At 47.4% G+C, this 24,411-nt stretch overlaps 2 protein-coding genes across 2 annotated transcripts in view; one reads left to right on the top strand and one right to left on the bottom strand.

Moving 5' to 3' along the window:
- PFDN1 (prefoldin subunit 1) overlaps positions 1–11,822 on the top strand; it is a 44,853-nt gene extending 33,031 nt beyond the window's left edge. Inside the window, exon 4 of the mRNA XM_045550957.1 lies at positions 10,950–11,822. Within this exon, the coding sequence (XP_045406913.1) occupies positions 10,950–11,033 (84 nt within the window). The 3' untranslated portion in view covers positions 11,034–11,822. The remainder of the gene's footprint in view (positions 1–10,949) is intronic.
- A 736-nt stretch (positions 11,823–12,558) lies between these two features.
- Positions 12,559–24,411, bottom strand: part of CYSTM1 (cysteine rich transmembrane module containing 1) — a 55,577-nt gene continuing 43,724 nt past the window's right edge. Inside the window, exon 3 of the mRNA XM_045550959.1 lies at positions 12,559–13,025. Coding sequence (XP_045406915.1) covers positions 12,919–13,025 — 107 coding nt within the window. The 3' untranslated portion in view covers positions 12,559–12,918. The remainder of the gene's footprint in view (positions 13,026–24,411) is intronic.

Raw genomic sequence — 24,411 nt, 5'->3', positions numbered from 1 at the left:
GATGGGCTCGAGGATGTAAGTGCCAGCAGGTCAGTCAGATCTGCTTTTATTACCTGATAGCCATGGCTTCTGTGGCGAAGCCATCTCATGAGCTTGGTGGTCTCTGCCCGTGTTTTAGAAATGGAGATCATGTGTTCTTCACAGAGCCAGAGCCAGAGCCAGAATCTGTCAGAGAAAAAGAGGGAGATCAGAGTGGTAACCCAGGATTCCAGGTTCTAGACTCCGGCCACTCTGTCATTCACTTTTACTCTGAAAGAAATGGGGGTTCTTGTGCTATGGTTGTATACTTCAAGTAGCTGGACCTTCTATTTGTGGTCCTTTTCCTTATAAGATGATGAACTCCAGAGTTTACACCAACTCTGAGTGAAGAGATAAGTGGTTTCTAAGTGGCCTGGCATCTGGAAACTGAAGAAAGGGCAAAGTGAAAACCACCCCTTGAGTCATGTTTGCAGAGAGAAGTAAGCCAAGGGCTCTTTTATTACTCCAGTGTCATTATGAATTTAATTGGTGTTATGTCAGCTATTAGATCAGAGCTATTAGCATATTAAACGCCATTCTGTTTACACCAGTTCCATGGTAACTTGGTGGGTGTGGAGTTGGGGACAAGTGGCTGCTGTGACGTTTCGTCTGTAGAGCGATTTCATCATGCTCTAAGCCTTGCATCCCCTTGGATGGAGAAGTGTCACTGAGTGGTGTGGATCTGACATCTCAATCCCCCCAGTGCTGTGAATAAAGATCCTGGGCTGCTTATGTGTCCTGGAAGTTTAGCTTAGAGTTAGAGAACAGTGCTTTCTTGCGTGACATTGAGAGGTGCAACTGTGAGTTTCCTTTCTTTTTCTTAGTGAAAAGATAGCCAAGGTTTTTGGAAAGCTTTATAAATAGCCCTTTGATATTGGAGTATATTCGTAGTTCTCCAATTCTGCCCTCTGCTGACCCGTACACATCAGCCGAGGAGGTGCCCATGAGTCATGCATCTGTGCCCGCCATGGCTTTGAGCTGTTGCTTGTTTTCACTGTCGCCAGGTCCTTTTATGGGTTTCCGGTGCCATATCTCTATTTTTTTAGTTATATAAATACGTTACTCGATTGGAAAGTGGTAATGTGATCACATAGAAGTTTCCTTACCCTTGTTTGTTCACTGGCTCTCGCAGAGTACCTTACTAATTCATTAATCTAAATGCTCAGTGCTTCTACTTACAACATTTAAATTCATTTTGAGAAATTGGTAGGTCAGTTTATTTTACCCTGGCCAGTTCGTGTATGTATTACTCTAAGTCTTTGGGTGGAGTACAGACTGATTTGCTGGTGAAAATAATTTATTAGGAACTTATCTTGCCATGCCTGTTTTCAAACACAGGGCTTTAATGTCCTGTCTTTTTTTCCCCTTGGGGTGCAGCATTTTGAGAAGGTAGGAATTCTTTTTTAAAAAATTGAGGTAAAATTCACATAACAGAAAATTCACAATCTTGTATAACCATCCCCACTGTCTGATTCTAGAACATTTTCATCACCCCAAAAAGAAACCCCTTACCCATTAAGCTGTCACTGTCCATTCCCTTTCTCTCCAAGAACCTGGCAGCCATTACTCTGTTTTCTGTCTCTGTAGATTTGCCTGTTCAGATACACGGACCATAAAAGTGTATGGCTTTTTGTGTCTAGCTTCTTTCACTTAATGTTTTCAGGATTCAGTCATGTTGTAGCATGTATTAGTACTCTTTCCTTTTTATGTTTGAATAATATTCCGTTGTATGGATATACCACATTTTGTTTATCCATTCATCAGTTAATGGACATTTGGGTTGTTTCCACTTTTTGGCTATTGTGAATAATACTGTTATGAACATTTACAAGTTTTTGTTTGAACACCCATTTTCATTTCTCTTGGATACATATCTCGAAGTGGAATTGCTGGGTCGTATGATAATTTTTATGTTTTAACTTCTTGAGTAACTGTCTTCCACAGCAGCTGCACCGTTTTACATTCCCACCAGCAGTATATGAGGGTTCCATTTTCTCCACATCTTTGCCAACAATTGTTATTTTACATTTTGATTATAGGTATTGTAGTGTGTGTAAAGTAGTCTCTCATTATGGTTTTTATTTGCATTTCTGTAGTGATTAATGGTGTTGAACAGCTTTTCGTGTGCTTATTGGCCATTAATATATCTTCTTTGGAGACATCTGCTCAAGTCCTTTGCTCATTTTTTAATTGGGTTGTCTTTTCGTTGTTGAGTTGTAAGAGAATAGGAATGCTGGACTTGCTTGGAGCAGAGATCCAGGTCAGACTGACTTCAGGCTTTTGCCACACTTACCTGCATGTTAGTCTTGCCCCCACAGTTGAGTCAATTACACCTCCACTTCCAGGAATGCAAGGTGTTGCCCTTACTTCCTCTCTCCGTGGGCACACCCTTATTCACCTACCCTTTGCCATGCCTACAGGCCAAACTGCACTATAAACACTGTTCACTTAATCCTCTTGCTCTTCTTGTAAGACTGGAACAAATTAAAGACAAATTGAAATAGTATGACTTTTTGTTTTAATTTTTTTGCTCATTTAGAAGACTTGCAGAGTTTTAATAGTCCTTTTAGTTCCTCTTATTGATGAATACTTGCCTTTTTGATTCTGGAAAAACAGAAGAAAAATAATGTATATTGGAAATGTCTTCTGTAAAATTCGTTTTCATGGTACAGTTGTTTTTCACATATGATAGACTTAGAAGTCTGTTCTATATAGGCTGTACTTTTTAGTTTTTTGTTTGTTTACTCAAGAAAGGAATCAAAGATCCCAGGGTTGGATTTCAGGGTGGTGATATTGGTAGTGCTCTCTGTGCTACCTTTCCTGATCTCTTTTGCTCAGTTCCTGAAACAGGCAAATACTTACGTTTAGTATACCTTTAGTACATTTGTCCTGCACAGAATTCTTAGCCGTGTCATTGGGTGGTCTCTGAAGTACATTCTCTTAGCTCCTTTATTTCCTGAACATAATATTTCAGCCCCCTAGTCCTTTCCTTGGGCACGATTATACTGATCCTTCTACAGCACTTGTGTTAGACTTGCACAAAGCCCAGTGTCTCACTGAAGACAGGAGGTACAGTTATTTGTCCTGATGCTGCATTACATGTGCTCTTAAGCCTCTTCTGTGACAATGAAAACAGCCAATTTTCCTTCATAGAGTTTTAGGGTCAAGTCTCAATTTTTCAAAGTTGCAAGATATCCTAGAAGCCACTTGGTGTAGCACTGCCCTCTCTAGCCCCCAGCCATTTCTGACTTGGTGTCATTCCTCTTACTTGAACACGTCCAGTGGTTTCTAGCGATTGCAGCCTTTTTCCTGAACTGCTCCTCTCTTGGTTGCTATGTCACAGTTTCCCTCTACCGATTCCTTCTCTTCCTTCCAACCTTAAAAGATTGAATTTCTTCAAGGCTAAGTTCTCTAAACTGTGTTCTTTCTCTAGGAATTTCATTCATTCTCATGACTTCAAGTACCACCTGTATGCAGAATTATTATGTCCAGCCCAGATTTATTCCACAAACTTCAGACCCAATCTAGTTTGCTTTTCACATCTCACTTGGATATCTCACAAGTACCTTAAACTCATTATGTCCAAAACAAAACTCATAATCTTCCCTTCCAGATCTGGTCCTCCCCCTCTGTTTCTTATCTCAGTGAAAGGCAACACCAGCCAGCCAGCGTGTAAGCCCAAGCGAGGCATCTTGGGAGTCATTCCTGACATCCTCCCCCGCCAACTTCTGATACCCATTGATGGTTATGGTGAGGGACGTGGTGAAGTCCTCATAGCTTCCCAGCATTCACACTTGTATTCTCTAATCCAGTGCTTCCCAGCCTTTTTTTTTTTTTTTTTTTTAACATCACAGCACACAGAAAATTTTATTTGGACGATTCACCAGGACAACTGGACAGAGTGCTCAAGTCTGGAGGCAGCTGCCCATGGGGACTTTGGCTGCCCCGGACCCACCCAGCCACTCCAGGGCCTGAAGGGATCAATATCTTGGGCAGATCTGCTGCCCATTAGCGACTCATAGGGCCTTCTGCGGGAAGCTCTGTTCTAACTTACTTTCTCTTTTTCAGAGTGATAGTCTGTTTTCAGTGGAAATTTGACTTTTGTCTTTCTTGCTTAAAACCCAGTAGCTTTCCAAGGCCTTCAGGAGAAATACCCAAACTTTAATATGGCTTAAGACCCTGCGTGATCTGACTCAGCCTCACCCCTCTGTGTTATCCCCCTTTCTCTCTCTCTCTGCTCAGTCTCACTGGCACCGTTTGGTTCTCCACACTTGCCGTGCTCCTTCGACCTTTGCACAAGCTGCCCCGTTTGTCTGGAATTGCTGTCTTCCCCACTGCACCCTCCCCTCCTGGTTAATTCCTCCTTGTCCTTCAGAGCCGAGGTCAGAAGTGCTTCTGTGATTTCCTTGATTACACCAGGTGTTTCCTTCATTGGAGACTGCTTTTCCCTCAGAGCCTTTAATGTCTGTGTGCCCTGCGACAGTGTAATCTCTAGGAGTAAGTGTGTAACTTGTTTGCTGCTCTAATCCCAGTGCTCTTTGGGCCTTAAATATACTGGGCATGCAATACATGTTGGTTAAATGAATTATGTGCCAGTTCTGGGTGCTAGGGGTGAAGCATTAATCAAATCAGACACAATCCCTACTCTTTGGAGCTTACACTGAGATACAGAAATAAACAAGAAACTATTGTATAGTTTCTTTTAGAGTTACTGGGACCTTCTTTAGTTGAGTAATCAGAAAGGCCTCTCTAAAAAGGTGAAATTTCAATTAAGATCTGAATGAAAAGAGTAACCGGCCACTTAAAAATATCTAGAGGAAGAACATTCCAGGTGGAGAGCACAGGTAGTACAGGCCTTATGACAGGAGTAAGTCTGGTGGGGTTGTTCAAGTGAGTGAAAGGGAGACAGTGGTCATGGGGCTGCAGGGGTTGACAGGGCCCAGATCAGGTAGGTAGGGCCTTATTTCCCAGGTTGAGGAGTTTGGATTCTGTTCTAAGTGTGAGGGGACGCCATTAGGGGGTTTTGAGCAGAGGCCAACCCGAATTAGGTGTGAAAGTATCCGTGGCAGACAATCCAGGCAAGAGATGACGGAGGCTCGGACTAGGATGGCGGCAGTGGAGCTAGCTAGAAAGAAAGGTATGGTTGGGAATGTCTTTGGAAATGGTTAATAAGATTTGGATTGGATGGGAGAGGTGGGGTTTGAGAAAAAGAAAAGCAGCAGTGATGGCTCCTTTATTTTTTGTGTGTTTTCTTTTACCATGAGCAATTGGAGGAGTGCCGTTCATTGAGACAGGGAAGACCGAAAGGGGGCTGGGTGTGACTACAAATCACCTGTGTTTGTTTTAAACATGTAAAGTGTAGACTTGATACCTTAAGGGGATATGCTTTATAAACAATTGGATATATAAAGCTGGACTTAATTAAGGGGAGGTCAGGTTAGAGATATAACTTTAGGGGTCATAATAATGTTTAAAGCTATGAGACTAGAGGAGACTTTCTTTCTTTTTTCATTTTAGGAGATGGAGTCTTGCTCTGTCACCCAGGCTCGAGTGCAGTGGTGTGATCATAGCCACTGTAGCTTCACATGCCTGGGCTCAAGCGATCCTTTCCCCTTAGCCACTGAGTTGCTAGGACTACAGGCGTGTGCCACCTTGCCCGGCGAGACTAGATGAGGGTTTCTGAAGAGAATGTAGATGAGGAGAAGCGGAGTTCCAGAACAGCTTCCTGGAAAATGCCAGCATTTAGAAGTTGAGCAGAGAGGGGGTGGTCAGCAAAGGTGAACTTAGAAGGAGTAGCCGGTGATGTAGGAGGAAACAGGAACATGGCGTTATGAAAGCTACGAGAAGAAAGCATTTCAGGAATTGTGTTGCTGCGGAGAGGTTAAGAGGATAATGAAGAAGTAACCGCTGCTTTGGGCATGATAGAGATCACCGGACCGGCGCACAGTCAGTGCAGTAGGGTAGATGGGAGAGCGGTTGGGGAGGTCCAAGGAGCAATTGGGGCATAAGGCGGTGTAGACGCTGCCTCCGCACTACTGGTTCAAGATGTTTTGCTAAGAAGAGGAGGGGAGCAAGGGGGCAGTGCCTACAGGGGACTGGGAGGTGATTTGCTTCACCAGGAAGATCTTGCAGAGAAAGAAATAGGAGATTCAGAAGAAAGAGAAAGGATAACTGTGAGTGAAGTTTCTGAGAAGGCACGTGGGCATAGAATGATGTCAAAGTGGAAGGGCTGTGTTTGGATTCCTTTAAAAACATGGGGATACTACACATTTCAACAGTAGGGAGAGAAGAGATTACACGTACAGGTCCAGGTCAGTTAGTAGATTTGGTAGCAGGAAGACAAAGGAGTTCTCATCGGATTGCTTTTATTTTCTCAGTGAGCCTAGGGGAGAGGGGAGTCTAGGAGATTTACGGAGACAAGACAAAGTATGAAAGAGTTATTGTGGAGGGCAGACAAGTGGACATACTAAGGAAGTTTAATAGAATTTCCAAGTCCCCTTGGATGGCTCAGCAGTGGTGGAGAAAGACGGGGTGCCGGCGGTGAGCAAGGGGCAGTGCCCAGGAGAGCCGTAAATCTCAGCAGCCGGGGGTGTGGGGCGGGGAGTCAGGTGGTAGAACATGGAGCCGTGAACCTCAAGAACCAGGGTTTGCAAGGGCAAAGGAGGGGAAATGGTTTGGCAGTGAGAGCTGAGTGAATGAATGGAAGGATGGATTGTTGGAACTTGCGTCCTTATTAGGCAGCTTTCATTGAAAGTAAAAAATCTGACATGTCTCCATGCTGGACTCAGTCCTACCCTTGAAAGCTCCATCTTTTTTAAGAACAGAGATTGGCAAACTACAGCCAGACTGCCAGATCCAGCCTGCTGCCTGTTTTTGTGTTTTGGAAACAGCCATGCCCATTCATTTAGGCCACACTCGTTTGTTCATACCTCGTCTGTGCCCTTTGTGCTGCAGGGCAGAGCTGTGCAGCTGTAACAGAGGCAACCCTGTGAAGCCTAAGATATTTATTATCTGCCCCTTTATAGAAAAAGTTTGCCGACTCCTGATTTAGAACAAAAAGTTTGATTCTCAAACTTTAGTGTGTGTCAGAACACCTGGAGGTCTTGTGAAAACACAGATTGCTAGACTCCACCCCCAGAGTTTCTGATTCCACGGGTCTGGGTTGAGCCCCGAGAATGTGCATTTCTAACACGTTCCCAGGTGCTGCTGATGCAGCTGATACAGAAATCACACTTTAAGAGCCGTTTCTTTAGATAGGTTCCTCCTCCCCTTAATCTCTGATCCTACTGTCGCTGCCCATTTCAGCTCCCCATCACTTGACACAATTCACTGGCTTGTCATTATGCCTTTTCAGTCTGGTGCTGCAAATGGGAATGATTTCTTTGGATGAAGCTGAGCAGCGCCACGTGCACTGGAACAGTTGCTCCTGGCTCTGTGCTTCGCTTGAGCTTGCTTTCTACTCTGTCTTTCCCAGACTGATAGGCTGAGCTTTCTCTGGGACTTAAATGAAGCTAACGTACTCAGACGAGTTCCCCACTGGACACGTCCTTGGATCACTTGTACCCTGTCTCTTAGCTTCAAATTCCTGGTCAGGTTCGCCTGCCTCCCCTGCCCGTGGTGTCGCTCCTCACCCCTGCAGAGCAGAGCACTGGCACTCTCGGGCTCCGCCGCCACTCCTGCGCCCGTGGCCCTGCACACCCTCCTCATTTCCCTTTCTGACTTCTCTGTTGTGCCCTCTTGGTGCCTCTTTTTTTCTCTTTTCCCCCTTGTTTCCTCTGCCTTCTTCCACATTGTGCCCCCAGTCTGCCAAGACTTGATGCCTCAGTGAATCCCTAGGCTCTTATTTAACTCCCCCTTGTGGGTGGGTGGCACCCTCTGACCATTTTACAGTTTTGCCAATTGACTGAACGTGAGAATCAGTGATGTTCTTGGGTTTTTAATTTGGAAGTCATGGGAGAGACAGTGAGAAGGTGGCCTTTGCCTTTTTTCGATTAATAGTAGAGCTTAAAGTTGGCAGTGGTCTGCAGAACCTGGGAGCTGTGGATTCAGCACAAGGGACAAGTGGCCAGGGTAGTTCAGACTTGGGGTCAGAACCAGGGACTCGGAGCAGAGGGTCTTTGAGGACACAGCTGTCATTGACCATCAGGGACAGAAGGGAACCTGTCCTGTCTGTTGCCCTTGTAGCCTGGATTGGAGGGAGGCAATCCAGCAGGGCTGCTTTTATCTGCCACGTCTCCCCTCTCCTCCGAGCTCCATTTTACCTGTTCTGTTTGTTTAGTCTTTAAGGCAAGAGTTCATTTGAGAAGCGGGTTCTGTGGCTAGAGTAAAAGTGGGGTGTAGTGGGTGGGTGGAGGGATTCACTGGTATTGTCCAAATCCTCAATTTACAGATGGGAAAATAGAGGGTCAGAGAGGAGAAAACTCTTTTCTACACCCAAAGACATGACAAACAGGAAAAAAATACTAATTTAGAGGAGAGCTGGAGACAGTTCCTAAGAGAAAAACAAAGTCTATAGAGACAGCGGTGTCACAAGATGAATTACTTTAGGAGTCTCTTTGAGAGATTGTGTCACGTCAGAAAATTCTAGGTAGTTGAACCTCTTTCCTTTGTGAGAGGATGAGAATGAGACACCAGCCCCCGTCTGACTCCCAGCAGAAAGAATGTCAGGCTGGTGAGCAGCAGCTCCAGCAATGTCGTCCCCTGGCCAGGCTGAGCCCCACGGGGAATCTCAGACTCCCTCACCAGGACAAGGCCCCACAAGAATGCTACTGCACCCAGAGCTTTGTGGTTTGATGCCACCAGGGAAACTTCCTGGGGAAAGCGTTCTGAGGGAGATCGCTCAGCAAGAAAGAAGGATGCTGCAGCGAGGACAGCAAATGCCTCCCGGGACTGCTGGCGGAACATGCTGGTTTCAGATGCCCCCTGGAGCTTACACAGCAGTCCTTGTCCCCATGTGGCATCTAGCAGTGCTGAGGCTGACATCACATAGAGCCGTTTTTCAAGGGTTTCAGAGTCCAGGGCAAGGGAAATTGGGATGGTTAGTTTTATTGTTTTACGAGCTGACCTGTCGAAGCAGAAGGGCCGGACTCCTAGGCCTGCTCTGTTTGTGGGAGCAAGGCTTCAAAGCCCCCGCTGGAATCATTGAAGTTTGAGTTTTTTTATTTTTTTATTGTAAATCAGTCATTTCTAATAGTATCAGTTCATAGGGTACAAAATGATGTTATGGTTTATAAATGTAATGTAGAATAATTAAATCAATCTAGCTAACATATTCATCACCTCGAATACTGAACATTTTTTGTGGTGCTGGGTTTGAGTTTTAAATCTATGCATGTCATGGGGTTAGAGGGCAATGCCGAAAACTGAAAACCACCTTGAAGGTTTGCCACAGGTAAAGTCTAAGAGTTGTGTATCAAAGGAAGTTTAAGTTCTCACTCTGATACCACAGTGATAGGACTGTATCAGGTTTGCAGTGTGATTAGACAAAGTTCCTTAGCAACAGCATCCATTTATGGCCATCGAATTGTTATCGCGGTCACTGTGAGTTTTTATGGCGCTCCCGATGCGTTGTAAGGAACTGTGTGCGCGTTGGACAGATGGGAGAGGAGTAGAAAGTGCTCTTCCCAGTCTTCAGGAAATTGAAGTTAGGAGAGGACAAACAGGAATCAGAGGCTCACGAAGGAACTGGTAACGGTTTGTGTATGCCACAGCGTTTGGCTTCTGTAGGAAAAAGCCCCTCAGTGTATCATGTAATAACTGTCTGGACAGAGAGTGGGGTAAGTTGGAGGGAGGGATCTGTAGAGGTTTAATGGTGAAGGCGAGGCGTGGAGCATTCATTTTGATTTTCCTGTCTCAGAGGTTGGGGGTCAGTTCCCAGGCGAGGACTGTTGTACCAGGCTGTGGTGCCACTTGAAGCAGTGATGTGCAGCTCCCCTGCCCTCTGCCCTGAGCATACCCCGGCTCCCCTGAGTCCTGTGGGCATTCAGGGGTCAACTGAGTGTGCAGCTGTTGGGGTGAACGGGGTGGCAGAGGGCGCCTGGCTGCCCGGGCCAGACACTGCATTGCTGGCTCCAGTGTGGCTCGGTCCACGTGGACCCTGGAGGTGACCATTGTGAGTATGCCTTCAGGCCATGAATAATATTCCTTAAAAAGAGCCTTCATTTCATGTCTCTTAAGTGGAACACAGCCACAACTATGTCCCCAGGGCAGGGACCAGTGGTAAAGCCACCATACTTCTGGGGTGAGCACAGGGCAAATACTGTACAGACATCATTTCCTTTGACTAATGTTCTGTAATCCGGGTCCACATGTGGCTCCTGAAAGCAGTAAAAGTTCTTTGTGTAAACTGAGAGTTGTAATCTAGGACCCAGATGGGGTAGGAGGTAAACTTCCACGAGTCTGTTTTATACAGTGTGTCACCAGCCTGGATTCCTGGCAGGCAGCAGCCTCATTGGAAAAGCCCTTTCATCCTGACTCATCTGCCTCGGTGCAGCGTGCGCTGCGCTTGCCGCAGCCTGCAGTCTGGCCGCCGGAGCAGAGCACGCACTGTCCACGGCGGCTGCAGGCGCCTGGCCTGGACCATGGAAAACCGTGAAAGGAGATAGTCTGTTATGGGGCAGGAGCTTTGTTCTGGAATTTCCTGGCCTTTGTCTGATATAACTTCATGTGCCGAGATGCCTGTTTTCAGAGTCCACTTCCTTCTGGGGGGAGAGCACCTCTGCTTCCTGTACCAAGCCCTCCCCTCACCCTGCCCGTGGGCTGGAGGTGGGGAAGCACTGGGGCAGGAGTGCGCCCCTGGCCCCATTAGACAGTGTGCTCCTGGAAGTTGCTCATTGCAAAAGAGAAGCCATGACCTTTGGGCATAAAGCCTGGGCCTGCCAGCCTGGCCCATTCACCCTGGTCCTAACCCTCGTTTCTTTCTCATATTGCAGCAGAAAAAATCCTACCTGGAGCGGAGTGTTAAGGAAGCTGAGGACAACATCCGGGAGATGCTGATGGCACGAAGGGCCCAGTAGGGAGCCTCCAGGGGAAGCTCTTCCTCCTGACCCCTGCTCTGATGGACGTTTTAGCTGGGTGGCCTAGCAACCACACATCTTCTACATCATCGTGAATCCCTCTCAGATCCCAACCCTGTAATTTTCACCCTGGCTCTGCCTGCCACCCTGCCTGGACACTCTTCTCTCCTGGGGTGAGTCACAAACTCCCAGGAGAGGGAAGATGAGAGCCAGGACAGAGAAGGAAGCTCCCCCTGAGCCTGCCACCGCACGCACTGACCAGACCAATAAAAGGCACCCGCCCCACTGTAAGTCTGCTTTTCTTGAGCTGAGGGATGAGAACAGAGTGAGAGAGGCAGTGGCCTCAGCTCCCGCTCCCTCTGCACTGGAGCCTTTCCTTCCTTGGGGAGTGGGATCTTGTCCTCTTCTTTTTTCTCCTTCTGTACCTTTGACCTCCTCAGCTTCTGGGCCTCCATGTAATTGTAGTATGCAGATGAGGAGGAAAGAACAGCCGTCCCTCTGTGGCAGTCTGCCTAAAGATTCCTTTCCCTGCTGCTTTCTCAGCGTTCCAGAAGAAAGTTCAATGATGAGCAGCATCTTCAAGACTGTATTGTAAGGTGGACACTATAATCCTGAGGCTTCCTAGAGGCTCTGGGACAGCGAGTGGTGTGCTGGACCTGGCTCAGGAGGGCCAATTATTCAATTTTCAGAAATTTTGTTGCAAGCCAGTTGTTAAACACAACCAGTATTAAAGATTATGTAAAGCTGCAAATTATGTTAAAAACAAGGATAATAAATATTCAGAACTCATCCCTTCCTAATTATATTACTACATTTGACCATTAACTCTGAGGTTAATAGTATTGTGTCTGGGTGGTGAAAATGCACTTAATGGTGCGTTCCTGTGCTTTTCTTCCCAGCTCCACGATCAGTGACATCGTGGGAGCATTCATGGTCCCCCTGCCCAGAGAGAACCGGTAGTTAGACATTTATCAGGGAAGGCAGGCAGAGTAGGGGGGAGCTGTCAGCTGCAGCCTCTCTGTGGCATGGGCGGGGCCCGGCAGGCAGGAAAATCTGACGTGCTGCTATGGCAGGTCAGTGCCACCTTGTGGCCAAAGATGAGACGAGTGGTGTGGCTGACTAGTTCGGGGTGAGGGCGTGGGAGGGGACAGCAGGAAAAGAAAGCCTCAGGTCTGGACCCTGTGACTGTGGACTTCCAGGCTTCCAGGGAGCAAGGCCTACTTACCAAAAGGCCCTTTTCCTAGGCTCTCTGTAAAGGCAGGTACGAGCTGCGGTGGCAAATGCTCCTGCCCAGTGACAGGGAGAGAATGCTCGCCAGGCGCCCGTGACCACAGCAGCCACATGGTTCAGCTAATAGCAGGATGAAAAGGTAGGTGGGTTCCTCGGCAGACTCTGCACGGTGGCCACTGGCCGACACACCCCCACTTGCCTCAGTGAGCAAATGAGGAGTCAAACGATGACAGTCCAGGAGACATGCAAACAGACTCAGGGTAGCTTAGATTATAGCTGGAGTAATTTAGACAAGTGAGGTTTGGACAAATTTATTGAAACTTCGAGGGTGTTAGCAGAGAAAAATTATTCTGTCGTTTGTTACAATGTGTAATTTAAAATCATAAATATATATTTCATAACTAAGCCTTTGGCCAATAAAAGGAATCATTTAGCACATTTGTTAAAGATCAATAAGAAATGTATTTCGAACATCAAAAAGATCAAGTCACTGAATGAAACAGCAGCAAACCCCCACTAATCTAGATTCCCATAGTGCTGAAAGTAGAGGTTTCTGTGCAGAGCTAGTCATTTATTACAGCAATCAGAAGAGATGGGGGCTGGCACACCTATTGGAGGTGGTGGCAGAGCTGGCAGGAAAGGAGGACCGGCCTGGTCAGGTGAGCATGTCCCAGAGACAGCAGCAACACAGAGCAGTCCAGCAGGCTGTAAGGCAGGTGGATGGTCCCAGGTCATCTCTTCTTTGGTCTTCTACCACATACACTGGAGGGAGAAGAGGAGAAGAGGGTGAGAATGAACTGGAATAAACCTCAGGCCTACAGAGTTAGCCTGTGTGGACTACAGGTGGAGCCATCAAGCAAGACTGGTGCAGCCTCTTGGCTCCTGTCATTGCTGGTGAGGAATGGGGGGTGGCTCAGCTCATCAGCTACTTTCCCTCCCCTCCTACTACCCGACTAAGGATGCGCTTATCCTCGCAGGGACAAGTACTAGGGAGCTACAGAATGGCCCCACACCAAGGCGCAGATGGAGTTGGCTAACTCTACTTGGTTTATAGACCAGGTAGCATTATGTCCTCTACCCTACAGGAGAACTGGAGGGCATTTCTTCAGATATAGTTAAGCCACTGCCCAAGGGTGAGAGGAATGGGAATTAAAATCTCCTAAAAAGGGGCTTTAAGCCCTGAAAGAACCACCAAGAGCCAGAGTTTTTCACACGTGGGAATACACAATTTCAGAATGTGCCCCCAACCTCTATATACTTTGACACAAAGCGTAAAGGCAGGCAAGGGATGAAAACCAGTCCCATGGGACAGGATGGCAGGGGCCTGGGTGGTGTCTCCTCCTGAGCCCTGTCAGGGCTAAGTGCTCAGCAAATCCACAGGTCCGGAAGGACCCCAGCCACTCGGCCGGCTTTAGCTTCTCTTCCCGTAAGGACATATTTTAAATGGCTGATAGTCAATCTGTGGCCACTTCTTAAAAAATCTCAAAACGGCAGCCATCATCCAACTTGTAAGCAGTGAGGATTTTAAACTGTTTCAAGGTTCGTGAATGCAATGCCTGAATCTCGTAAGTTAAGCCAGTCCACTGGCAGTTTCCTTTCAGTTTTATTTTTGTACTTTGTATTTTTATACCTCCTCTCTTGTCAGCTTCTCTCTCTGGAGCTTGATATCGTAGCCAGAATGGGCTGGGGGAGTGGGAAGCTTTTCCAAGTCCTCCCATCGTATCAGTCGCCCTCCACTCCAGAGACGTCCCTTCTCCTCCTCTCACAGCTCGGGTTTAATCCCAGCCTACTTGCGTGTGGCCCCGCTCAGCAGCCGCACAGCTGCTCTGGGTCGGGCGAGAACCCACCCTCAGGGAAACGTGGGCAGCGGGGAGAGGACACACGACCCGTTTACTCTGAGGCTTCATAAGGTCCGTTAGCTCTTTTAGTCCTCACGATGACCCTGATAGGTATTACTGTCATTCCTACTTCACACGTAAGGGACTCGAGGCTTAGGTCTCTTGTTCACGTACACGTGGCCAGGCAGAGGGCAGGATCTGAACCCAGGCCTTGTGGCTCTAAAGCCGCTGGCAAGCCTGTCTTGCTCAGGCCTAACGGATAGAAAAGGGACCAGGAAAAGCACAGAGGCGACGGGGACTACAGCAAAGTCCTCTCTCACACCTAGCAGAGCCTGCCCCACCCACTGAAGCCTGGACACCCCAGGCTGTGGGGTCATGGCAGCAGGAAAGCCAGGCAAAGTGTCACCTCCATTTGCCTGGATGACCTGTTCATGTCCCCAGCTTTCCTAGACCTGCACGGGCAGCTTTGGACAGGGAAACCAGGATACAATGGCTGCAGACCCCCGTGAGTAACTCTTTCCTTGCATTGTCCCTGCCAGAGGATTGGAACTCCTTCCCCTGGGACAGAAGCGCCCCCTCCCCTACCAGCCCTAGAAACAGCCTGGGGACTCACTCGCAGGCTGTCCCTGGGCTTCACGCCAGGGACTCGGCCCGAAGCTGGCTGCTGTGTGAGAGGTCCCAAATCTCTCAAGCTATCACTTATTGAGGGGTTCACAAGCGCCGGGACCTGTGCTGAGGGCTGTCCGGAGGTGGGCCACTCCATCTTCACAGCCACCCTGCGGGGCGAGCATCGGACACCCCTTCTCCCCGCCCCTCCGAGCCAGGGCCAGGGGGCAGCTGTGTCCTTCTCTCCCGTCCAAACACTGAAGTGCGCGCAGCTTAGTCAGGGAAACGAAAATGTCCCAGTCTTTCCTCCCCCGTCACCTTTCTCCTCCAGTTTAGTCAAGCTGACCTTCCTTCACAAAACACACTCTGAAACCTGCGGAACTGGGGACTCTGAGCTCAGTACTCCCAGACGATGCTGACAGAGGCTAGAAACTGTCAGCGGCTACACAAGAGGACTTCACACCAGAGGGGCCGTCAACCGTGGCGGGGCTGGAAGTGCCCCCACACACCTGAGAAACCCGAGTCCCTTATTTCCTGGAGCACCAAGTCTTCCCCAACCCTATGCCTTTCCCCTTATAATCAGCTGAGGACAGAACCTCTGCCCCGAGGCTGTTGGGAGGATGGGGGACAGAGTGGGTCTGGAGGTGGGAGTGACCTGTGTTTTCCTGGCTATTCAGTCACCCAAAGCATGGGGGAGACTGGCCCAGGCGGAACCTCCTAAGGAAGACCTCGCAGTTCCACAGAGCAGGCGCCTCCCCACAGGGCCCAGCGCACTGCACGTCGGAGGGTGCCTGCCGCTCTGAACCTCACGGCCTCGTCTCTGCCCCAGGATCCTGGCCCACCCCAGGGGCCTCACTGCCCCTCACCGTCTAACCTGAGAACTCGTATGCTGCCCTGCCCGGCACTCCACGCTGCTGGAGTCCTGGGCTGTGACACCCTGGGTACGTGAAGCCAGTGGCCCCATGTGCTTAGCGGGCAGTACTAGTCGCGCAGCAGGAGCTGGGCAGGGACAGCCTCAGCCCCGGTGCTCCACACCCAGAGATGGGCCAGAGCATAAAGGCGGGAGAACCATGACTATGTCAGTCGTTAACAGTATGCAGAAACTACTACCTCTGCAACTCTTCTCTAAATTGAATACTGTTTAAAAATACAAAAGTGTTTTTTAAACAAGGACAAAAGGGGGAGGGGTCAAAAGAACAGGGGGTAGGAGTTGGGAGCAGGTATTGCCTTTCCAGGCAAGTTCAGCAGTCAATGCCCAGCCCCAGAAGAGGTTCTGGTGCCTGCAGTGGCTGCTCAGGTCGAGTTCCTTCTTGGAGATCAAGTGCCCCCCTGTGGCCAGTCTGGGGACAAAGGCTGGGCTCCAGCTACTTCTGATGGGTGCAGGGCCTTAAAGACTGGCTTCCTTCCATAAGCATAAGCCATGAGGCTCACCCCCCCATTCCCTATTTCACACCATCCTATTCAGCCAGTGGTAGGAGCCTGTACCCTGCCCCCATGCAAGAAGGGGTGGAAGGTCTAGTGGAAAGCAACATGGAGACACCTCAAAAAGCTACAAGTAGAACTACCATTTGATCCAGCAATCCCATTATGGGCATCTACCCAAAGGAACAAGAGACATTCTATAAAAAAGACATCTGCACTGGAATGTTTATAGCAGCACAATTCACAATTGCAAAGATGTAGAAACAACTCAAGTGCCCATCAATACATGAGTGGATTAATAAAATGTGGTATATGTATACCATGGAGTTCCAGTCAGCCACAAAAAACAATGGTGATCTAGCACCTCTTGTATTATCCTGGATAGAGCTGGAGCCCACGCTACTAAGTGAAGTATCACAAGAATGGAAAAACAAGCACCACATTTACTCACCATCAAATTGGTATTAACTGATCAACACTTAAGTGCACATATAGTAGTAACATTCATCGGGTGTCGGGCAGATGGGAGGGGGGAGGAGGGGACGGGCATATTCACACCTAATGGGTATGATGTGCACCGTCTTGGGGATGGACATGCTTGAAGCTCTGACTCGGGTGGGGCAAAGGCAATATATGTAACCTAAACATTTGTACCCCTGTAATATGCTGAAATAAAAATAATTAAAAAAAGAGAAGGGGCTGAAGGGATTCTCCATTCCCAGGGGACGACAGCTGGCGTGGGGTCAGCTCTGGGGATCCCTTCACTGGCTTGCCTCTCTCACCAGTCAGCCGTTTGAACCAACCCTCAGTATTCTCAGCCCCGGCCCAATGCGCGGCCTGCAGACGGGCAGGTACCAGAGCTTTGCCACACGAAGCAAGCGCAAGAGAGGGGTGGGGAACGTGGGGGACAGGTGTATGAGCGTGCAGGAGTGATCCAGAGGCCCAGACTGGGTCAGAAAGGCCCGGGGAAGCTTTGGGTCTTGGATGCAAAGCAGCCCTGGGAAGAGCTGAGCAGCTTCTAGCAGGGACACCCACTCCCCTTCTTGCCTTTGTGCAGAGAAAACAGATGGAAGATGCCGGGAGGCATGCAGTCTCCTGTCCACCAAGCCCTGGAATCTTCTCCAGGGCCACCAGTGCCCACTGCAACCATGGCCAACTATAGTCCCCTTGGTCCCAGGATCTAGGACTACTGTACTGTACAACCCCAGACGTGACATTCAGAGGCTAATCAGAAACCTGGTTCTGGGCAGGCAGTGGGCAAGTGGGGCTTCTGTCCCCATAGGCAGGAATGACCTGCAAGAAATGTGAGCAGAGGCCTTCTCAGGTGAAGGCTCCAATTCTCAGTCAGCCCCAGTCCAGCATCTGAAACCTTTACTTGCACAGCTCACACTTTTTAAATGATTAATCAAGTGCTTTGACGTGGTAGTAGTCTTATTAATAGGTCCTTATTTGTGTGTGCTTGTGAATGCATCTGTACCCAGTCCCAACCCAGGAGAGCGAAGGGTGAGTGGCAAAAAAAGACTGGAACCCCCCCGTAAGGTTCTGATGCCTGCATCCTTCTTGCTCCAGGAGCGAAGCAGCACCCCGGCCCCTCATGGCCCAGACCAGTGACAGGTACTCAGGGCTGGCCCTCAACTGCTAAGACCACCATAGCCACAGCAGACGGTGGTCATCTCCTAGATCCTTGCATGGGGCCAAGGTACAGGAATGTGTCACCTCCTAGATGCACCTCCCAAAAAGTGCCATGAGTGCCGGCTGTGCTAGGGGTAGGAAGACCTGAAGTCTTTGCTTGACTGCCCTCGCCCCACGTTGGGCATCTAGACCACCAGAAGGCGGCCAGTCCGCCTGCTGGGAGGTTTCAGAGGATGCCAGAAGAGCCCTTTTACTACCAGACCATGAGGCAGGAAGGGAGGGGGACATCTTTAAGCCTTTTCTGAATAAGTAAAACCTCAAGAAAGCCATGAGATGGTTCCTGTCCTTTCATGCAGGGGCTGAGAGAACACAAAAGTTGCTGAGGCTTCAGTTCAGCTTTCCTTGGATGTGCACGTGTGGTTGGATCATTTACTACCCAGCACAAAGGGGCTGCACTGATGAGAACAAAATGTCCTAAAGGCACTGTGCCCCCTGCTCAAGCCCAGCGAGCACCAGGCTCACACACTGAGAGGGAGAGTGATGGGGTGAAAGATGGCCAGGAAGAGCAGAGGGACACAGTCCAACTTCTGTCCTTCCAGAGCTTATCAGGACAGAGGTGATCAAGGGTCTGTAGTTTTCTTTGAAGGGTAAGGGCAGTAGGGGAGGGGCAGGGAGGATGAGGGGCTGCCAGAACCGGCACAGCCTTGGCCCAGCTGCCTTTGCCTGCTAAGCTCGGGGCCTTCCGGGGGCCTCCTGTGCCTTGTTGCCTGCCCTACTCCTCACACCTCCTTTTCCTGCAGCTTCAGCTCTGGACTGTCATTTCAGTGAAGCTGAGTCAGGTGACACGATGTCTCCCAAGTCCTTGTCCCTCTCTGGTTCCGTGTCCCAAGATACCCACTCCACAGTAGAACAGACTGGGAGCTGGACAACCAACTCACCCACTAACCTGTGCCCACTGACTACAGCCCAAACCATCAACCATCCGGCCTGCCACAGGATTGGTCTAGAAAAGGTGCGAGAGCTTGTTGACCTGTGTGTGGGTCCCTGTTCCAAGGCCTCCAAAAGTACAGCTGCCACCATCCTGTAAGGGAGGCCACCCCTGGACAAAACTAAGCAGCTATCCCAGGGCCAAGACCAAGCCTCTGAGACGTGGCGAAGCCTAGGGAACCCCAGGTGAGTGTGTCACCTCCTAGATGAGCCCCAGACCCATCCCACCTGCACCCGGGTTCAACTGCAAGGTCTGCTTTCACTGTAGCCCTGCCCGCCCCCAATCCATCCTGTGGACCACAGACTCAATAGCACAATCTTTGGGTAAACAGCAAAAACAATTAGGGACACCTGGACAGGCTGTACCAGCCTAACAAGTAGGGCTGCACTGCTAGCACTTCCTGCGGCCCCACCCCTGGGCCAGAGCTGTTGGGGCCACTAGGACAGAGTAGGCTGGAGACACTGGGAGAGCTGAGAACTTCTCAGATGCCAGAACTGCAGACCAGACTGCCCTGGGGACCACCTTGGCCAGTCACTTTTTGGTAAGAAGAGGATGCTGAGTTCAAAGAAGAGAAGTAACCTGAGGTCACATAGTGAACTAAAAGGCAGGTCTGGGCCTGTCACTCCACCCGCCTGCCTCCTAGCCCGCTGCGCTCTGCACATCAAGCTTAGGCTGGCTTCCAATCACACAGCAGCCTGGCTGCGTGGGACCTGAACTGTGGCCGTGCCTTGGGGGAGCAAAAGCCCCCGTCCTCTCTGTGACCCTGTTCTCCCTCTAAATCCAAGGTCTGTGTGTGAGGTCAAGATCTAGACCTCGCCCTGTTCCAGAGCGTGTCCCAAAGAGAGCCAGGGCCCATCACCTCAGAACGACCAGGTCCAGCAGTCAGCTGGGAGGCAGAGTGAATTTCACAGGCACAGAATATTAAAGTGAAACGTCCGTCATCCCCCCCCCCCCCCGCCACTCCTGCGCCTTCCACATGGAGACGCTGGAGAAGGAAAGAAGGTTGCTGAGGCGCCCGAATGAGGTGTGAGGTGTGTGAGGGAACGCAGGAGCACGTGTCCACTCCCCTCGTGTGGAACTAACTGCGGTGCTGGAAGCTGACAAGTCCTCTGCAAGTGGCTAGAGATCCAGAAGTGCTTGGTATTTTCTAACAAAGACCATGCTATTCTATAAGAAGATATCACCCTATTTAAATAAAATAGAGAAAATAAGGACTTTTTTTTACTATGACAAAAAACAAGAGGTTAAAACAAGGGCCCACATCTCCCATGTCCCTGCTACCAACTTGGGAGCTGGGCAGACTTGAGCTGAGGTCACCGCTGGGTGACCTCAGGCAAGTCACTTAACCTCTTTGAGCCTCTGCTTTGTCCTCTACAGGATGGGAAGAGAGTTGTGGAAGCTACTGCTTGAGATAACACAGGAAAATAGTATGATGAAGACAAAGGTAAATATCATGAAGACAGGTCAAAAATAAAAGCTCTCAATTTACAGACATGACAGTTTCATCATGGGGTTTCTTAAACAGTGAGATCATATAGTACATTCCAAACATGATTGACAGACCACTACTATTTATGTTCCTGGCACCACCGAAGAACTGCGCTCTGGTGCAGCGTACACGCTCCTGGTTGCTGGTCGGCTGCACGTGCAAGGCTTACAAAGCGCAATGCAGTGAGCGCCCCAAGCCACACGACTGCAGGGGCCGGCACGGCCACAGAAATGCCACGAGCTGACTGGAGGGCTCAACAGCTTAATGTGGAGAGGGGTGCTCTAGCCAGATGAGTTTATAAAAGATGAAAAACTTACGAATAATTTTATTAAGTCAGACTTAAACAACTCATTTTATTTTTGTGAGTCTGAGGAGATAACCAAGAGCTTCTCATGCTGGTGAGAGCAGGAAATAAGCTGCCAAAACGAATCTCAAACTCAAACGGTTTACTGGGATGATGGCCCCTTTTTGTCACACTTTTAACAAGCAATCTTATACACCCTGAGGGGACTAAATGTTTTGCATTCAGTTTGGAGTACAAAGCCGTTTTTCTTTTATCTTGGAGTTAGCCAGAGACTTGGTGGGGGATTGAAGGGCAGTAACGGGAAAGAGAGCGCAGGACAGGATGAGGACATAAGCAATCCCTCAGCACTCCACTATGTGGCTAAAAGTCCTTTAGGACCACTGCCTCCGACAGACAGGCCAGAGGAACCCTGGGTGTGAGCTGGGGAAGATGTCACTCTAAAGATTAAAGGTGAGAAAGAGGCCAACAAGTATGAGAAGCCCCAAAATGCGTGTGGGGAGAGAACAAAATGTTTTTCTGGTGCTGAAGACCTGATGTCACGGGTGATGCTACTACAGCAGAAGGGAGGAAGCAACTCATTATATCATGATTTATCATGACTATATCCCTAGCAGTTTCTGGAGAAATTATGAATGAGCCTATGATGCCAGGCAGAAGAAATTAAGGATACTCTAGAGAAAAAACCTGATCATGCCTAGTACACAATGGTTCTATGACCTTGTGATAGGGGTGTAAAGACCTCCAGGCAGGGAGAATTCTCCAGGGGCTGGCAAACAGTGCACAATCTTGCTCATGACCTACTCAGATGCAAGACACGTGGAGACCAAAGCTGTGAATGATGGTGACTGACCTGACCCAGAGCATAACTTAGCCTGTAAGTCCCTCAACATACTGGACATCTTGTAATAGCTGTTCCCACCCCATTTGATAACGACTTCGCCTCATTTACTGCCAAACTTCAAAAGACACCAATGTAGTCACATGCTGGGAGTTTTAACTCTGGTATAATCACAATATAAACAATGAATGAGTGCTGCCTTGCGTCATTAAAGGTTACGGCATATAAGGGTAAACGCACACAATCCCACTGAAATACCAAGACCCATGATGATCTATAGATTCAATGCAATTCTTATCAAAATCCCAATAGGATTTTTATAATAGGTAGAGATAAACTTATTCTAAAATTTATGGAAGGGCAAGAGAACTAGAATGACTAAAACAAGATTTAATATAAAGCTATAATATCAAGACAGATAATGGTATTGGCAAAGGGACAGACACATAGATCAAAGTAACGGAATAGAGAGGACAGTAATAGACCTACATAAACATGGCTAACTGGTTTGGCAAATATGCAAATGCAATTCAATGAAGAAAGGATAGTTTTTTCAAACAAAAGATTCTGAAAAAAAGTTGGTATGGTATATAAAAAGAAAAACCCAAAAAAGAAAACCCACAAAAACCTTCAACCATTTAAAACCGCACATTTTATACAAAAATTAACCCCCAAATGGATCATAGACATAAACGTAAAACTATAAAACTTTTAGAAAAAAACGTAGAGGAGAATCTTCATGGCCTCGAGTTAGGCAGAGTTCTTAGTCCTAACACCAAAAAGCATGATCCATAAAAGAAAAAACTGATAAACTGGACTTTATCAAAATTAAAAACTTTCACCTTATGAAAGACACTGTTAAAAGGCTAAAAAGACAGGCTACAGACTAGGAGAAAATACTTGCTAATCACATCCAACACAGGACTTGTGTCTGGAATATAAAACAACTCTCAAAATCCCACAGTAAGAAAATCACTCAAATTAAAAGTGGGCAAAAAGACTTGAATGAGACACTTCACCAAAGAGGATATAAGGAGAGCAAATAAGCACATGACATCATCATTAGCTATTAGGAAAACACAAATTAAAACCACAATGAGATGCTACTCCATACCATCACAATGGGCTAAAATAAAAAACACTGACAAGTACTGGCAAGGAGAATGCAGAACAACTGGAACTCTCACTCATTACTGACAGGAATGCAAGATATTATAGCCACTCTGGAAAACAGTAGCAGTTTCTTAACCTGTGTCAATAGACACAGAAAAAGCATTTGACTAAATTCAGCACCCTTTTATGATAAGAACGCCTAACAAAATAGGCATGGACGGGACTTACCTAAAAATTATAAAAGCCATACATGACAAACTCAAAGCCAACATCATATTGAATGGGGAAATATCAAAAGCATTCCTGCTTAGAACTGGAACCAGACAAGGTTTCCCACTATCACCACTTCTATTCAGCATAGTGCTGGAAGTCCAGAACAATCAGACAAGAAACGGAAATAAAGCAAATCCAAATGAGGGAAGAAGAGGTCAAACTATCGCTCTTTGCTGATAATATGATCTTATATCTAGAAAACCGCAAAGATTCTGCCAGGAGACTACCAGAATTGATAAATAAATTCAGCAAAGTCTCAGGTTACAAAATCAATGTACACAAATTGGCAGCATTCCTATATACCAACAACAGTCAAGCTGAGAATCAAATCAAAGACTCAGTACCTTTCACAATAGCAAAAAAGAAAATAAAATACCTAGGAATATATTTAACTAAGGAGGCGAAAGACAGGGAGAACTATGAAACACTGAGGAAGGAAATAGCAGAGGACATAAACAGATGGAAAGACATACCATGCTCACGGACTGGCTGAATCAACACTGTTAAAATGTCTATACTACCCAAAGTGATTTGCAGATTTAATACAATCCCTATTAAAATACCAACATCATTTTTTTCAGATCTAGAAAAAATAATTCTACACTCATATGGAACCAGAGAAGACCCTGTATAGCCAAAGCAACCTTAAGCAAAAAGAACAAATTGGGAGGCATCAATTTACCAGACTTCAAACTATACTACAAGGTTATAGTAACCAAAACAGTATGGTACTGGTACAAGAACAGAGACACAGACCAATGGATCAGAACAGAGAACCCAGATATAAAACCATACTCATACTGCCATCTGATCTTTGACAAAGCAGACAAAAACATACACCGGGGAAAAGAATCCCTATTCAATAAATCATGCTGGGAAAATTGGATAGCCACATGTAGGAAACTGAAACAGGATCTGCACCTCTCACCACTCACAAAAATCAACTCACAATGGATAACAGACTTAAACCTAAAGCATGAAACATAAGAATTCTAGAAGAAAATGTTGGGAAAACTCTTATAGCCATCAGCCTAGGCAAAGAATTTATGAAGACCCCAAAAGCAATCACAGCAACAACAAAAATAAATAAATGGGACCGATCAAATTAAAAAGCTTCAGCACAGCCAAGGAAACAATCATTAGAACGAACAGACAGCCTATAGAATGGGAGAAAATACTAATATTTGCAGGCTATAAATCTGATAAAGGGCTGATAACTAGAATCTATAAAGAACTCAAGCAAATCAGCAAGGAAAAAATCAAACAACCCCATTAAAAAGTGAGCAAAAGACATGAACAGAAACTTTTCAAAAGAAGATAGACTAATGGCCAACAAACATATGAAAAAAATGCTCAACGTCTCTAATCAGGGAAACGCAAATCAAAACCACAATGAGATATCACTAACTTCAGTGAGAATGGCTTTTATCAAAAAGTCCCAAAACAACAAATGCTAGCGTGGATGCAGAGATAGGAACACTCATACACTGTTGGTGGGATTGCAAACTAGTACAACCTCTATGGAAAATAGTATGGAGATATCTCAAAGAATTAAAAGTAGAATTACCATTTGATCCAGCAATCCCACTACTGAGTATTTACCCAAATGAAAAAGAGACATTGTACAAAAAAGATACCTGTGCTC

The sequence above is a fragment of the Lemur catta genome, chromosome 5 (assembly GCF_020740605.2).
Source record: "Lemur catta isolate mLemCat1 chromosome 5, mLemCat1.pri, whole genome shotgun sequence".
NCBI classification, from domain to species: Eukaryota; Metazoa; Chordata; class Mammalia; order Primates; family Lemuridae; genus Lemur; species Lemur catta.
This window is presented reverse-complemented; position numbering and strand designations above follow the sequence as displayed.